The 15,380-nt window shown below is 49.8% G+C and overlaps 1 protein-coding gene across 3 annotated transcripts in view; it reads right to left on the minus strand.

Moving 5' to 3' along the window:
• Positions 1-497: 497 nt before the first annotated feature.
• TRPC7 (transient receptor potential cation channel subfamily C member 7) overlaps positions 498-15,380 on the minus strand; it is a 126,927-nt gene continuing 112,044 nt past the window's right edge. For 2 of the 3 annotated variants that reach the window (XM_074313552.2, XM_019740210.3), the window contains 4 exons: positions 11,303-11,524; positions 10,619-10,699; positions 3,564-3,639; positions 498-1,357 (listed from right to left, as the gene is read on the minus strand). In XM_074313552.2, coding sequence (XP_074169653.1) covers positions 1,188-1,357; positions 3,564-3,639; positions 10,619-10,699; positions 11,303-11,524 — 549 coding nt within the window. In that variant the 3' untranslated portion in view covers positions 498-1,187. The remainder of the gene's footprint in view (positions 1,358-3,563; positions 3,640-10,618; positions 10,700-11,302; positions 11,525-15,380) is intronic. The other variant, XM_074313551.2, reaches the window with a different exon arrangement.

Below are 15,380 nucleotides of genomic sequence, written 5' to 3' on the forward strand. Positions count from 1 at the left end.
GTGCGTGGCACACAGCAAGTGCTCACTCACTCCATCCAGCTAGTGTTACTAGTACACCTACTAGTGAGTGTACTGGGGCCAGTGAGCTCGGCTGGAATCCGAGGCAGCCATCTCTCCAACATGCTCAGAATGGATGTTGTTTGGGACTGGGGTGCCCTCTGGTGGCCACTCTCCCCACTCACACCTAAGCCTCTTGAGAGAGATTTTTGGCTCCATTTCACCAGGTACCGCCCCTCCCACACAGTGGGGAGCAGTGAGAGGTGGGGCAGGAGAAAATGTTTTGCTTCCCTCCCAGGCTCCTTTGTCTCCTTCCTGAGCTTGGAGAGATTGGGGTCACTCGATCTGGGGATAGGAGGAGTTGGCTTAGAGGTGGGGGGCCTGGCTGTCTGATTGTCAGGAGGCTCACACCTGCCCGAGAAGGGCTGGTCTGTGGGCTCCCTACCTCCTGACGGCACAGGACTGCAGGAGGGCAGCACATTCACAGAGGCTTCCCAGGCTATTATGAGGTAATTTTATTTCTTTCCATTTTAGGTAAAAATAGTAAATACAAGATGATCTTAATAAAGGTAAAAATACATCATTTGGATTGTGTCATTGTTCTCTGAACAGTGCTACCTACAGTACAATTTTTGATTTAGGATTTTTAAACTTTTATAAACAAATAGAACTATTTTACTATTAGGCTATCTGTGTTCTCATCTGGCACTTAAGAATAGATCACAGGTCACCTCCCGGTTCTGTTTGGATGTGTGTGGGTGGCAGAGGGCGGGCAAGCAGGGGCACACGGGGTGAGGCGCTTTGTGTTCCCAGGACACAGAGTTGTGCTCCTGGTGCAGTGGGAGGGAGCGTGTGCATCCAGGACGGTCTTCTCCTGCACTGGCCCCCGGGCCCTCTGTCACTGTGGCTGGACTGAAGGTCTCACACGAGTGTGTGTGTGTGTGTGTGTGTGGGGGGGACACTTCCTCCCCTCCTCCTGTGGTCGTGTTTCTCACCCAACAGCCTGGATTCACAGCAGTTCTGGGTCCAGGAAGGCCACTCGGCTGCAGATGTCAGCAAGGCTGCCTAGGACGGAGCCAGTGGGTCCCCTTAGTGTCTTAGAGGAGTAGGCCCTGGACCCCTCCCCACTGACTGGGCATCCAACCTGGCCTTGGAATGCTGGTAGAAGTCACAGATGCCCATGCGGGGGACTAAATGTCTTTACCCTTGTTCACCCTCAGGTGGTCTTTGTTTAAATTCTTCCCAAATTTCTCACTGAGCTGTTGGATCAGGTCTGCCAGCTCGCCGGTAGCTTGAGATTTCTCTTCGAGGAGCTCATAGCGCAGGCTGGAGATATCTTGCTTGATTTCCTTCAGTTCGCCTACAAGGAGAGATGAGATTTGGGTGAGTGAGAGCGGGCGGAAGGGCTCATCCCGCATGCATTTGGGGTGTGCGTCTCTCCAGCAGAATGTCAGGTTGCTGGTCCAGCCCACCAAGGGTGGGGCCGAGGGGATGGGGCTCTGTTTTGACCTAAGTACCACTCAGCTCCTACCACTGAAAGACACATCCATCTTTTAGAGACCCATCTCCTCCCATTCCTTGTCATGCTCTCACTAAGGATCTGAGGTACAAGGAGGCGTCACGATCAGAGCTGTGAAATGCTATCACTTATTTCATGTCATGACGGTTAGAATGTTGGTTTGGGAGCCATTAAAGGCAGGTTTCAAGACTCTGATGACAAGACTCGTCCACTGAGGCACTTGTTTTCACGAAGCTCCATGTGGTGTTCTGTCAGTTGCAGAAGGGAGAGACTCCCAAGTGTGGAGGGAGCAGCTCGGCCGGTGGACGCAGCCATGGTGCCGGCAGCCTCGCAGGACCAGGGTCCGTCCAGACCACGCAAGCAGCGCAGCTTCAGCAAAGCACCGCGGCAGGCCTGTCTGCTCCTCCTTTCCGAGGAGGGACCACCAGGTGGGACTTTCACTTATTCCCACAGTGAACCCTGTGGTTAGAAATCCACATGGGCCTGGTCTGTGGGAGTCTTTTTATGAACCACAAAGGAGAGTCGAAAGATTCTTTCCTGATAGTATAGATACTGGACTTGACTCAAGTGGGAGTCCACTGCCTGGGGACACGTTACTCATATCTGTCCGCTAGGTATGCCTTCCATACATAGAGTGCAGAGGTTTAAAGGTACCGCTTGGTCAGTTTGGACAAAAGCATACATCCCTGTCTTCTTTTCATTGGGTGCTCCCCTGAGCCCCGGTTTCATGGTGCAGTTTTAGTGGCCCCAAACCTGGGCAGCCTCACCTTCTATAATCAGGTACATTCCTGTCAATCACAGTGACACATTGCTCGAGGCTGACTGGCCTGACACCTGGCAGTTTTGTGGTTGGGACCCAAAAGTAGGTGAGGGTACAAGGACAGCTGCTCAGCGCCTAGACAGTGTCAGCCCAGGCGTGATGGCCCGGGATGAGGCAGACGGTCACTGATGGTGACCAGACTCTGGCGGCAGTCCCCTGAGGCCCCAGCGAGGGGGAGACTTGGTGCCCTCATTCATGGAGGAGGCTGTTTCTCAGTAGCACATATTGGTCCTATGTGTCTCATGAAGATTAATTACCTGGAATAAGGTAATTTGCTTTTCACCTAAGAATAACTGCTTACAATAACCTGGAAAATAACCCAAACAGTGAAAATAATGTACTTTGCAAACTTCAGTGTGCATCAGAATGACGTGGGTGCACTCCTCAAAGTGCAGACCCCCAGGCGCCAATCTCCCCAGAGATGCCAATCATGAGGGCTGGGTGGGGTCTGGGACATGCATTTTTAACAAGTGATTCTGAGGTGGGAGATACTTTGAGAAACACTGGGGTTGTCAGGTTCTGAAAGCCTGGAAGTGAGACAGGACGGGAGCCAGCTGGAACTGAGGTGGCGGCAGCATCTGAAAGAGGCATATAGTCTGCAGCTCTCTGCATGGCCCATGAAATGAGGAATTCTGGACCGTACTGAACTCAAGGGCCATGAGCCGACCCAAGGCAGCCATAACTGTGGTAGGCAGAACAGTGACCTTGACCCCCAAAGAAGCCCTCGTGTCCTGTCTGTGAACATGTTATATTACACGGCAAAAGGGAACTGTAGTTGCAAATAGAATTACGGTTGATAATCAGCTGGCCTTAAATGGAGAGGTTATTTTGATTTGTCCAATCTAATCACAAGTCTTTGAAAGTAGAAGAGGAAGGCAGAAGAGTGGGTCAGAGAGATGTGATGACAGAAGAGGCAAGTGAGGTGGCAGCGTGAGAAGGGCGAAATCTGCCCTGTTGCTGGTTCTGAAACGAAGGGGCTGCATACACACTGAAGGGGGCCTCTAGGTTAGAGCAAAGGGCTGCCCAGCTGACAACCAGCAAGGGAACAGAGACCTCAGTCCTACAACCGCATGGAACTGTATTCTGCCAACACCCAGTGAGCAAGGAGACTGAGCCTCTCCTGGGCCCCCAGACAGGAACATGGGCCTGTCGACAACACCTTGATTTCAGCCTCGTGACACCATGTCCGACTTCCGCCACCCTACTGGGAACAGACGCAATCCTTACCTTCATTGACTTCGTCATTCTCTCTGTCCACCTGGGCCTTCAGGACGTATCTTTTAATGAGCCGTTTCATGATTTTCTGAAATGTGAACACAAGGTAGGCATCAGACAAGCCTGGCCACACACAGTGGCTTCCAGCACAGTGTCCACTCGACTGCTCCCTCCTGCAGAGCCCGGTCAGCGGCTGTGAGTCCTCTCACACCTGGTGCCTCGCTTCTGAGGGGTGCCCTGCCTGCTGGGGAAACCTGGGCCCGTCTCTCTGTTTAAGCTCTCCCCCAGGATTCAGTACCACCTGACTCTGGGATGTAAGAATAGGACACTCAATGGCAAGAGGCTGAGCCAAGGAGGAAGCATCATCTAGGATCCACAGGCGCTACTTAAAGGTCCGAGGCCTGAGCCAACCCTGCCCTTCTTTGTGACCTCTGCCAGGCATGTCTTCTCCCGGGGCTGCAACTCTGAAATACTTTCTTCTAATTCAACAACTGATGTGATCAGGAGGGAGCATTGAAGCCTTAGCAGGCCAGCCCAGCCCAGGCAGAGCTGCCTCCCTATGAGCCGCTGTGCCTGAGTGGAGATGCACTTAGTACAGAGGCAGGACCAGGCTGGGAGGACAGGCTGGAAAGTTTCTGCCCAGACGCAGAAAGAGATACTGCTGGGCCTCGCAAGTTTTGCCAAGATGCCACTTTGCTGAAACCGCACATGCCTGGCTCTGCACCCCCGGGCATGGTGCAGGAGAGGATTTTGGCCTGCAGGCTCATTTATGATGCAGACACTGGATTCTTTAAGCAAGCAGGCATGAACAAACACGTAGGAGACACCAAGAATAGGGCCAAGTGTAAGAAAGACCACAGGGGGTGAACTTTGGATTTTGCCAGCGAGTTATTCCAGGGTTCCTGTGAAATCACAGGATTTAAAAACATTCTGGCAGCTGAGACTTCTGAATCTTGCAAGAGATGAGCAGCAAGGCAAAGAGGGAGGGATTCCCTGCTCACTGGTCATCCCTTCCTGTGACCTGCTCACCTGAGGACTGAGGGCACAGGGGCAGTATTTTCTACATCGAAGGGACCTGAATTCTGTCCCCAGCTTCGCTGTGGGATGTCAAGCAGGCTGCTGAGTTCACTCTGATGACATGGATTCGGGAAAAGCTTCTTGCAAGTAAAAGAGGTGAACTGCTGGGATGCAGAGAGCTGGAGGATTTAACTCATTATTGTCATCAAATGGTGGTTCTCTCAATGCCCTTGATGGGGAAGACCTGGCGGAGGACGTGTCACCCACCCCCTGGAGGACATGTCACCTGGCCCCTGGAGGACGTGTCACCCGGCCCCTGGAGGACGTGTCACCTGGCCCCTGGAGGACATGTCACCTGGCCCCTGGAGGACGTGTCACCCGCCCCATGGAGGACGTGTCACCTGGCCCCGTGGAGGATGTGTCACCCACCCCCTGGAGGACGTGTCACCCGCCCCTGGAGAACGTGTCACCTGGCCCCATGATTCCAAGGCTTGGACAAAACCTGGCATAAGCTCTTCACCGTCAGCTCTGGGTCAGCCCGTGTAAGCCGGTGCTGAGCCTCCTCGGCCTGCGGTGGGCTGGCCGTCCCCTTGGCTCTGTGGTTTGAGTTGTGACCGAAGTTTATGCTAAACAGTTAATTAGCAAGTTATCTTCCCACTGCTCCTTCTCAGAGAGGCCTGAGTCTTGTCATGTTGGTGGTAAATTGCAGTGCTAGATTTCTCATTGACAGTCTTCCAGTCAATAAGGTGGGCCATCTAAGTTATAAGAATATCTGCCTTTCCATGGGGCTCATTCATGCTCTTTCTACCTTGAATTGGAGAAACCAAACCAAGCCAAAGCTTGTCCTGAACCAGTTCTCATGGGAAGAAAAACACAAAGAAAAACAAAACCCACAGCCTAGATACCCAAGTACATAACATCGTTACTGAATAAGGAATGCAGAAGTATTCTTCCACTGCAGACTTTCAGGCCCATGCAAGTTAAGGGGATCTGGTTAAAGTTTGTTGACTTTCAAGAAAAACCACAAGAATCAAGTGTTCTTCAGTTTCTGGACCCGTCAACTAGAGAGCGTTTATGGTGTCAAATTCTAAGCCAAAGATGGGAAGTGAAGAGGTCCGTTTCCTGTGACGGTGCTGAGTGGAATCCTTTCATAGTTACGACAGCAATCCTAGCCCTTCTGGCTTGGTGTGCACGCTGTGTTTTAGCACAACATGATCAAACTGACTATTTTAAAAGATTCCAGGGTATGTGCTTATGATTAATACAAAACGTGGCCCTCATACTCCACTTGTTTTGCATAGGTGAAACCCTGCTCACTAGCCTCCTTCAATGCAGGTAGCTCCCTGGGAGGAAGGGAGAGAGGGTGAAAAAAAAGCAAAGCGAGGGTACTGAGGACGCCTGCAGGCCAGGAGCTGTGGGAACCTCCTTGGCCAAATGACCTCATTGAATAATCCCAGAAACCTGGTGAGGTGGAGGTTGTCATCCCCATTTACAGGGGAGGACACTGAGGCTCAGAGAGCAAGGTGACTTCTCCAAGGTCACACAGCTGGGACGTGGGAGATCTGGGATTAACCAAAATAGAAACCAAGCCTCAGAAAAAGGTTAAATGCAAGATGGTTTAGGGGATAAGATGCAGGAAACCGGCTCCCATTGGTCAAATGGGGTTTGGGCTGTTTCTGGGTACCTATTTGTCCTTGATAAAAAAACACACCACAAAGTCTTTTATGCAGGAGGAAACCTCAGCCAGATTTTAGAGGATGGATGGCTTTGTTCAGTTGTTACCCCGTGGGGAAGATGGGCACTGGTATGTCATTGTCACACAAGCTCACAGCCTACTCTTGGCCACTGGTGTGCTTGACCTGAGCTAGGGTGTCTGCAGACCTGCGTCTCAAAGTGTAGAAAAACAAAGATTTGCTTTTAAGTCTCTCAACACACATTAGGATTATAGAAGCTTCCTATGAGCCCTGTAACCAGACAGGGACCCTTTCACCTTCCTCCCAACCCCCAGTTCACTCCCAGGAGTGACAGGCACCTTAAAGGAGAACAGTGTGACCGTCTGTCAGTTGCTTAGAAACTGTGTCCTGATGGCGTCCCCTCTGGCACATGCATGTTAGACACCTTGGAATCTGCGGGAGCAAGATGCCAGTCTTATCCCCAGAAAGTCTGAAATGGTTAGAAAACGCCCAGAAGTTCTATTTAAGATGGATGCTACAAGAAGGTCTCTGTTTCCAGAAAAGTGGACATCAAAAGCCTCCCTTCCTTCACTATGTGGGGGAAAGCGTGTTCCTTTGCGATGAGTTGGAGGTAGCTCCTTGCTGCCTTCCCTAGAGTTCTGTCACTTCATGAAGATAATAAACTTTGCCCAAGTGTCCACGTCTTCACTGGTGGCAGCTGGGCCCCCCCTGCCCATGCATTAGCAGGTGCTGGAGGTGAGTATATTTAGTGGTAATACTCAGGCAAAAGAATGAATGCTGAGGCACACAGTGTGTAAGAATGGTCGTGACACGGAGACCTAAATCTGGGGGAAGAAGGCACACAGTTCCTCCTGCCCACTGGACCCCGAGCTGCTGCTGGTGAAGGGAAAATAGGTCTTTCTATGGAAGAGACAACCCTCTCTGTGTAGCCAGAGCAGCTGAAGACACAGACAAGGAAGAGAACACACACGGTTTGTTGAAGTTGGCAGATGAAGTAGAATCCAGAGGAAACAATGTGGCCACCTGGGAAAACAGAAATTGAGGAACATTTGGAAGTATAGACCAAATGGATCTCAGGACAAGTGATGTGTTAAATTGGGTTTATCAGACACCAGAATAGAAGAATGCAGCACTGGCAAGTTATCTGTCCTATTTGATCTCTAGAGAAAAGGCCATCGAGAAGGTGAAGAAGAGGACTCCCCACTGGGTTTTGGGGAATGGATTGTATCATACAGGTTGGGGCTTATTTGAATGATGGTCTGTGCCTGGATTCTGTGGTTCATTTGGGATGTGTCTTGTTTGCTGTGCCCAGAAAGGAAACATACCTTTCCGAGAGTGAGTATATGGGGTCAGTACACACCCCAACAAATTGACACACTGGATCTTGGACCAGGTCATGGGGCAGCTTTTATAGGAGGCACACTTGGGCCACCTCACCTGTGTCATGGTTTTGTTCCACTGTTTAGTCCCATGTCCACAGAACCCAGGTTGGATAAAACATTGCAAAGGCAAGGAACCAGTTTTGTGAAAAACAATTCAGATTCCCGGAAGCCTAAAAGCAAAGCACAGAGAGCCTCTGATGTCTGATGGAGCTGCCTTCCCTTACAAAGGAGAGCCCCCCAAAACAAAGGATCCACAGCTTAAAATAAGCACCCAAAGCACAAAGGTTGAACAGTCAAGCAGATCTACCAAAGAGACACAAAGGAAAAAAGCTTAAAAACCACGTATGTATGAACAGTAGGGCCTTTGTCCTGTGGGGAACGTTACAGTACTTCTCAGAACCATGGCAGTGTCAGAGGCCTTTGTACGCAGTGAGATGGCAGCTCTGGGTGCAGCCTGGGTATAAGAAAGAGGGAGGGAATTGGGCTCCTCCTGGTCCCTGCACATTTGGAAGTCACTTTGGGAGGAAAGCAATGCAGCTGGGAAGGCCATCCGTGGGCCCAAGAAAGCAGATGAGCCATTGTCAGGTCCTTGCTCAAACCCTTCACTCCGCTTCAGCAAAAGTATCTCCTCTTGCTCCTGGCCCCCTCCCATCAGACTGCTAAGGGGCAGATAGATCTCTTCCGAGGAACTGAGACACAGGCTTAGGGCAGGTTCCAGGGAAGGCTCTGGTGCTGCCCTGTGAAGATGAATGATGGACCAGTGCCCTGGCAGCTTGTGGGCTAGAAGATGGTGCCCTTCTGAGTCAGACCTTAGTCAACCAGCTGTGTGACCGTTGCCCCTGAGCCTCAGTTCTCTCATCTGTTAAATGGGGTTAAAGATACTCCATCTCTCACAGGAATACGGAGAGGTAGCACCAGGGCTAGTGTCTAGGCTGCTCCCAGCTGTCCTTTTGTGTCATCTCAAGGTCCACTCCTGTTTGAGTGGACAAAGGCTCGGGAAGATGCCTCGACCTCCCTGAGCAGGGCTGAGCAAAGAGCACATGTGCAAATGTAAGATGCTCTCTGCTCTGTTTCATGTCCTCTGATGCCTGTGGTTCAGTTTTCCTTCCCTCTTTTCTGTGACAACTGTTTGAATAAGTGGCTCCAGGAGTTTCATGGTGGATTCACAAAATACAGGGTGAGCAAGCTTTCCAAGGTCATTAATAGCCTAGAGCTGCAAACCAACCAACCTCTGTAATCAAAGATGGAAGGCTGCCAGGACTCAACCAGTGATGATGGAAGACAGAAGTGGGATGGCCCTGAGACTGCTCTTGCAACGGGTCTTGCTTGGATAGGAGTCATTCTGGGGCCAGGGCATTCACCACGTAATGAGTCTTCCTCTAGCTCAGCAGCTGATTCTGCTCAAAATCCCGGAGAGATTTGGCCCTAACCCTCTAGGGTTGTTGAACTTTTCAGTGACACAGGTCATCTAAACTTCTGAGCAGCTGAGAAATAAAAATCCTTCTACTGACCAAAGGAATTATCCTGTAAAATAACTCAAAGCAGATCAAATGAGTCAGGCCCAATTTTGTGCATGATTAAAGACAAGTTTCCACTGTGCCAATTTTTAGCCCGTGTCATCTAATAATACTAGAAGTACTTTGAGGGATGAGCCATTTCTTAATTGTACACTTAAATCCTCCTAACTGCACAGCTGGCTCCTGAAATACAGACGGAGATTCAATTAGAGACCTGTGTCTGGAAGATGCTGTCTTATTGCTCCCTCTGGGGTGGTGGCACTAGGAACACAGCACCTTGGCCCACAGGAACACTCAGAAGAGCTTCAGATTTACAGCTGATAAAAAACGATCAGCGTGGATAAAACTGCTGATCACTGGGAAGGAGAAGGCAGAAAAAGAATGGCCGGCACTTTTATAATCAATAGCCTGTAGTTACCATTTATCACTGGCTCGTGGGCTGATTCAAACTGATACAGAGATTTGCCATTATTTTCCAAAAGCAATGCAAGGACTGCAAGCATGAAAGGTCGTCTTCTGATTTTTATGACAGACTTTGGAGGCTGGCAGTCTAAGGTCAGCTACTCACTGAAGACACCAATAGCCAGCTGGTTGCTTAAGACCAATACCCGGGAGTCAGGCTGCCTCTCCCTACCCCATGCCTGTTGGTGCACCTCAGCTCTATGTCCAGAATCTGTCTGCTTTTCTCCATCACTATACTCACACCCCAACCCAAGCCACCATCCCTTGCACCTGGATGACTGTCACGTTCTCCTCACCGGTCTCCCTGCTTCCACTCTTGTTCCCAGCAGTCTCCTGTCATTATAGCAGTTCGGTGGTCTTCTTAAAGCACACATAACATTGTATCGTCTTCTCCCTCCCCAAAGTTAAACTCCTCCCACGGCCTTCCTCAATAACGTCGAGTAAAACCTACATCCTGACCTTGGTCTGGTCCCCTGCTTCCTCCTCTGACCTCATCTCCCTCCTCTCTCCCTTCCTGGCTGGGCTCCAGCAGCTCTGGACCTGCCAAGCTTCCCTCTGGCTTTTGCTGATGCTTTTCCTCTGCCAGGAAGGCCCCACATGCTGTCTCCTCCTCATCCATGAGGCCTTAGCTAACTCTCCTTTCCTTGAAGGGGCCTCCTCTGATAATCATATGTAAGCAGGGGCTCCCTATTTTTTCCTCCATTTTTGCACCCTATTGTTTTCTTCTTGGCACTTTTATCGGTTTGAAGGTATATCTTCACTTGCGTGTTAACTTGTTCATTGCCTCTCTCCTTCAGTGGACTGGAGGTGCCACTGGGATGGGAACCATGTCTTCACCCCCAGCACGCAGCACAATAGCTGGCATTTAGTGGGCACTCAACACACAGTTTTTGAGGAAAGAATGAGCTATGTTCTGGGGGATGACACAACCATGTGACTGAATCTGTGTCTTAGTGGAGTCCACTTCTGCCCCTGCCTGAGAAACAAGTGGTTACCTGGTATCTGGTGGGTTTGCTGAAGGTGTTATTTGCTGTCAGGTTTTCAGAATTCCTCATGCCAGCCTGGTAGCGAGTCTTCTGGAGAAAGATACACACATACACAATACATAATACATACATACGTACATGGTAGGGCTTGACTAGCACCCACATGTCTCTAAAAAGAGGACACTTGGAAGATCGATACACCCACTGCTGCTTGGCTTCCTACAGTGTTTCTGGGGACTTTAGTTCTGTAGGATGTCAACAGGTGACAGGATATTGTTTGGTCAACTTTGGAAAGCACTGGGTTAAACTTATCTGGGTATCTTTCCTCCCCGACTCCTCAGGAGGTTTTAATATGCTAATAAACACTGAGACTCTGCAGGAGGAGCTGATAACAGGCAGGGAACCCTTCTTCCCAGAGATCATTCTCCAGTCACATTCTGGGAAAAGCTATCCCACTCCTGGTTCCACGGGGGCCGGGGCTGAACCCCCAGCACTGCACCTCTGCAAGGAGCCGCAACGAGTGGGGGAGCCACCACAGGCAGCTTTGGGATGTGCCCCTTTTTTCTGAAAAGCGTCGGGCCCTCCCGGTGCCTGGCTACCCTGGTGTCCGGGGTCCCCCTCAGAATCAAGCACACACAACTCCCTCCTCCCCCTCCGCTGCCTTCTTAGCCCCATAAAGACCATGCTACCTACCCTGAATTTGGAATTTAGCATGCCCATTTCAAGGTCGTTTTCACAGCTTTTGGCCTTAGATTTGCAGAGTTTTATGAGGCACATCTTGATTCTCATTATGAGATAATAAAATGATTTAGGACTTGGTACTAGATTAAAAGGAGCAGGTAGAGTTCTTCCTTCATCAAAATAAGACAGCCAGAGTTTGGCTCGGGCAAATTTCCACTCCACGTCCGCGTCCTCCTGTGGAACAGGGAGCAATGACACACCATCAGAGGCCGCGATTTAGCCACCGAGCTGAGTCTGAGCAGCAGGGGTGCAGCCTGCAAACACCGGGATGCAGACTCTAAACGGGACTCTGCCTGATACTCTCTTTCGCGTCAGAGGCGCGGTGGGGAGTTGGCTCTCGCTGAAACCATTCGTGTGCGGTTAGCTGGCCCTCTAGATTGCCGCCTGACTTCTTAGGTTCATTGCTGCAATCTGCCAGTTCATCCTCCCTGTGTCTCCACTGTATATTGTCACCAACATCCTCCCCTTGCCACTTACCAAAGGACTTTCCTCACTGCCACTTAATCTTGTTTCCCATTCACATCCACAGCCCTGCGAACTGAGTCACCACCCACCCCCAGCATCGAGAAGTTAACCTGTGAGACCACCGCTGCCCCACAGAAACATAATGGACGCTGCGAAGGGGAACCACAAAGGGAAACTTACATTTTCTAGTGGCCACATTATAAAAAGTAAGATGGAACAGGTAAATTAGTTTCAGTGATACATTTTATTGAATCCTGTAGACCCAAAATGTTATCATTTCAACATGTAATCATGATAAAAATTATTAATGAGATAGCTCACGTTTTTTTCCATACTGAGTCTTCAGAATCGGCGTGCATTTTATACTTAGAGCACGACTCAATCTGGGATCGCCACATTTCAAGTACGCGGGAGGTACATGTGGGGAGTGGCTACCAGACTGGACACCACAATGGATTTCTTATTAGAAAGTGTATTTCTTGTTGGTCAGAGTGCCGCTAGGGAAGATGCTAAGAGATTCTGCAGATGTAATTCAAGGGGAACAAACCTGACTGCAGTTCGTCCGGCCATGCTCTCTTCCTTGGCGGTGATAGTCGGTTGAAACCCCATATCTGTTACTTCTGACTTGTGTCAGTGCCAGAATGCTGAGAGGTAGCAGGTGTGTGTGTGTGTGTGTGTGTGTGTGTGTGTGTGTGTGTTTTCTGTAGGCAGGCTCCTTGGGCCTCTGCCCTAGGAGGGTGATTTCAGGCCAGGACAGGCATGGGGTTTGGCCTCACAACCCCTACTAGCTGTGTGACTTTAGGCACAGGCCTGGGGCTTGCTCCTCTGAACATAGAGATGCTGCTGCGTCCCTCACATCGTGCTGAGATGGGCATTAATACGTGCTCCACGGGTGGTGTGTTCCTGTACGCACAGACAGTAGCTAGACGTGAGGGACTGTGAACCCAGCAAGCACCCTCGTGGGGCTGCAAGGATGAACCACGAAATATAAGGTCATTGCCATCAGGCTCGATTATGCTGTTTGCTTTTGCTGACACTCCACCAGCACCTGGCCAGTCTATGGGACATCCAATACGGGATTTTTGGACTGGAAGCTTTGTGAGGGCAGGGGTCACTCCTGGTCCAACAGAGAGGTGTGACAGGGACCTGAGAGGAAGGAGGTGTAGCGGTGAGAGCACGGGCTCTGGAGCCTGCCTGGGTTCATATCCTGGCTCTGTTCGTACTAGCTGTGTAACCATGGCAGACGATTTAGCTGCTCTGGACCTCAGTTTCCTCATCTATAAAATGAGGATGATAATACCTACGTCGTAGGTTATTGTGAGAATTAAAGGCAATAATGCATGAAAAATAGTTAGTTTCAGATACTTAGTAAACCCTCAGTTAATGTTATTTTTATCTCCATAGCTTAACACAGTGCCTAGTGTTCAACCTTAGTCATTCAGCAAACGTTTATTGAGCACTTACAATGTGCCTGGCATGTGCTACATAGGCACTGGGAAGGACAGTCCATGGCCTTGAGGGACACACAGGCTGGCCGGTCATATGAGTGTGTTAAAAAACACATCAGCTAGTCTTTTACCTAGAGCTGTGCTGAGAGCCGTGGGAGGCTCTGGGTGCTCAGGCCCCTGGCCTGGCTGGGGGTCAGGGAAGGCTGCCCCAGGGGCTGGTGTTGGAGCTGAGATCCCAGGGCTGAGCACTTCTCAACCAGGTCAAGTGTGGGGGGTGGAGAAGAGTGGGAGTCAGTTAGCGGAAGAGGCAGTGAGAAGTGTAAACCATCCTTTTGAGAAAGTTGACAGTAAAGGGCAGGAGAGAAAGAGGTTGAGAGCTGGAAAGTGAGATTGCGGGAGGATTTTTTTGTAGTTACTTTTTAAGATCAAGAGACATTTAAATGCTGACAGGAAGGACTAGCTAGAGGGGGAGACAGTGGTGATGCTGGCGGAATAGGGATAAGGGCGGCTTCTGAGGCAGCGAGAGGGCAGGGAGCCAGGCTGCGTGGGCAGGGCAGCTCGGATGGAGAAGGAGGGCAGTGGGGGATGGCAGGTGCCGGGGCAGGCGGGTCTGTGGGTGTGTGTGGTTCTCAAGATCTGGTGACTGAATAAATCAGTGTTCTCGTGGAGGACTTTACAAGTACGCACATCATCAAAGTTCAGTGTGACACAGAGAAGCCCAGAGCCCAGAGGGGAGGTGCGGGCTGCACTGTGCTCTGTCTGTCTCAGGACACAATTGCTGTGGTGAGATAACTGGGCATTGAAAGCCACGGGCATCTCTCGTATTGGTGATGCAGGCTTTACATGTCACATAAATTTGGACCAAAGCATAATGTGCTTGTCAGGATGGGGCCAGACATCCTAGGTGAATGGTACGGAGACCCACAGATTGTCCAAGCACCATCTGTTTCCTCTTACACATGGGGAAACCGAGGCCTAGAAGGCAGGGAGGGCTAGTTAGCAATAGCTCTCCACATAGGTGACCAAATATGGATAGCACTTTAAAGAAATGTGCGTGTCTAGCATCAGAGTGCTGCATTTTCTTGGGAGGTGGTGCGGGTGGGAATGGGGGCTAAGGCCTCACAGCCTAGCTCACTTCTGCCCCTCACCTTTTGCCACTTTTCTTTGGACAATCTGCTCTCTTGCAGTGCCGAATAGACTACACTGTTTCGTCCCTCCCTGCCTTGGCACATGTTTCTACTGTTTAGAATATTCTTTTCAGGGGGTATTATAGACCAAATGTGCCCTCCTAAAATTCGTATGTTGAAGCCCTAACCCCCAGTATCTTAGAATGTGACTGCCCTGGGCAGTTGGGCCTTTAAAGAGGTAATGAAAGTTATTAATAAATGAGGTCATAAGGGTGGGGCCTTAATCCAATGTGATTGGTGTCGTTATAAGGAGAGGAAAGGGCACCAAGGATGCATGTGTACAAAGGAAAGCCCATGTGAGGACACAGCGAGAAGGTGGCCATGTGCAAGCCACGCAGAGAGGCCTCAGGAGAAGCCGACCTGCTGACACCTTGATCTCGGACTTGCAGCCTCCAGAACTGTGAGAACATAACTCTCTGTTGTCTAAGCCGCCCACTCTGTGGTATTTTGCTGTGGCAGACCTAGCAAACTAAAACATGGAGGTCTTTATTTTTTTTTTCCTATGTGAAAACACAAGTAATATGTGAATACACAAATAATTGTTTCTTATAAAAGATTTAAGTCACCAAATATGTGTGAATGTCCCCTTTCTAATCTCTCTCTCTTCTCACTCCATTCCCCAGAGAATGCCCAGGCTCAAGGGTGTGGTACCTTTTCTCTACTTTCTCTTTCTGTATATTCATATTTACGTTATGTAAATAAGATTTGCTTCTATTTTTCTACAACTTGTATTTTTTTCACTTAACATTAACAGGGATTTTGCTATGTCAGCACAAAAAACATGTTTCTCATGATATATACAGTATTATGTAGAGTATTCTAAAGTCTATACTATATCACAGTTTATTTAAACAGTCTGATATGGATGAGCTACCTCCAAGTGTTTCCTTTAATGAACAACTGTGTAAATTCATATTTCTGCATGGATCT

Source organism: Rhinolophus sinicus, chromosome 5, assembly GCF_057876585.1.
Source record: "Rhinolophus sinicus isolate RSI-liver-muscle chromosome 5, RSI-T2T, whole genome shotgun sequence".
Lineage (NCBI taxonomy): Eukaryota > Metazoa > Chordata > Mammalia > Chiroptera > Rhinolophidae > Rhinolophus > Rhinolophus sinicus.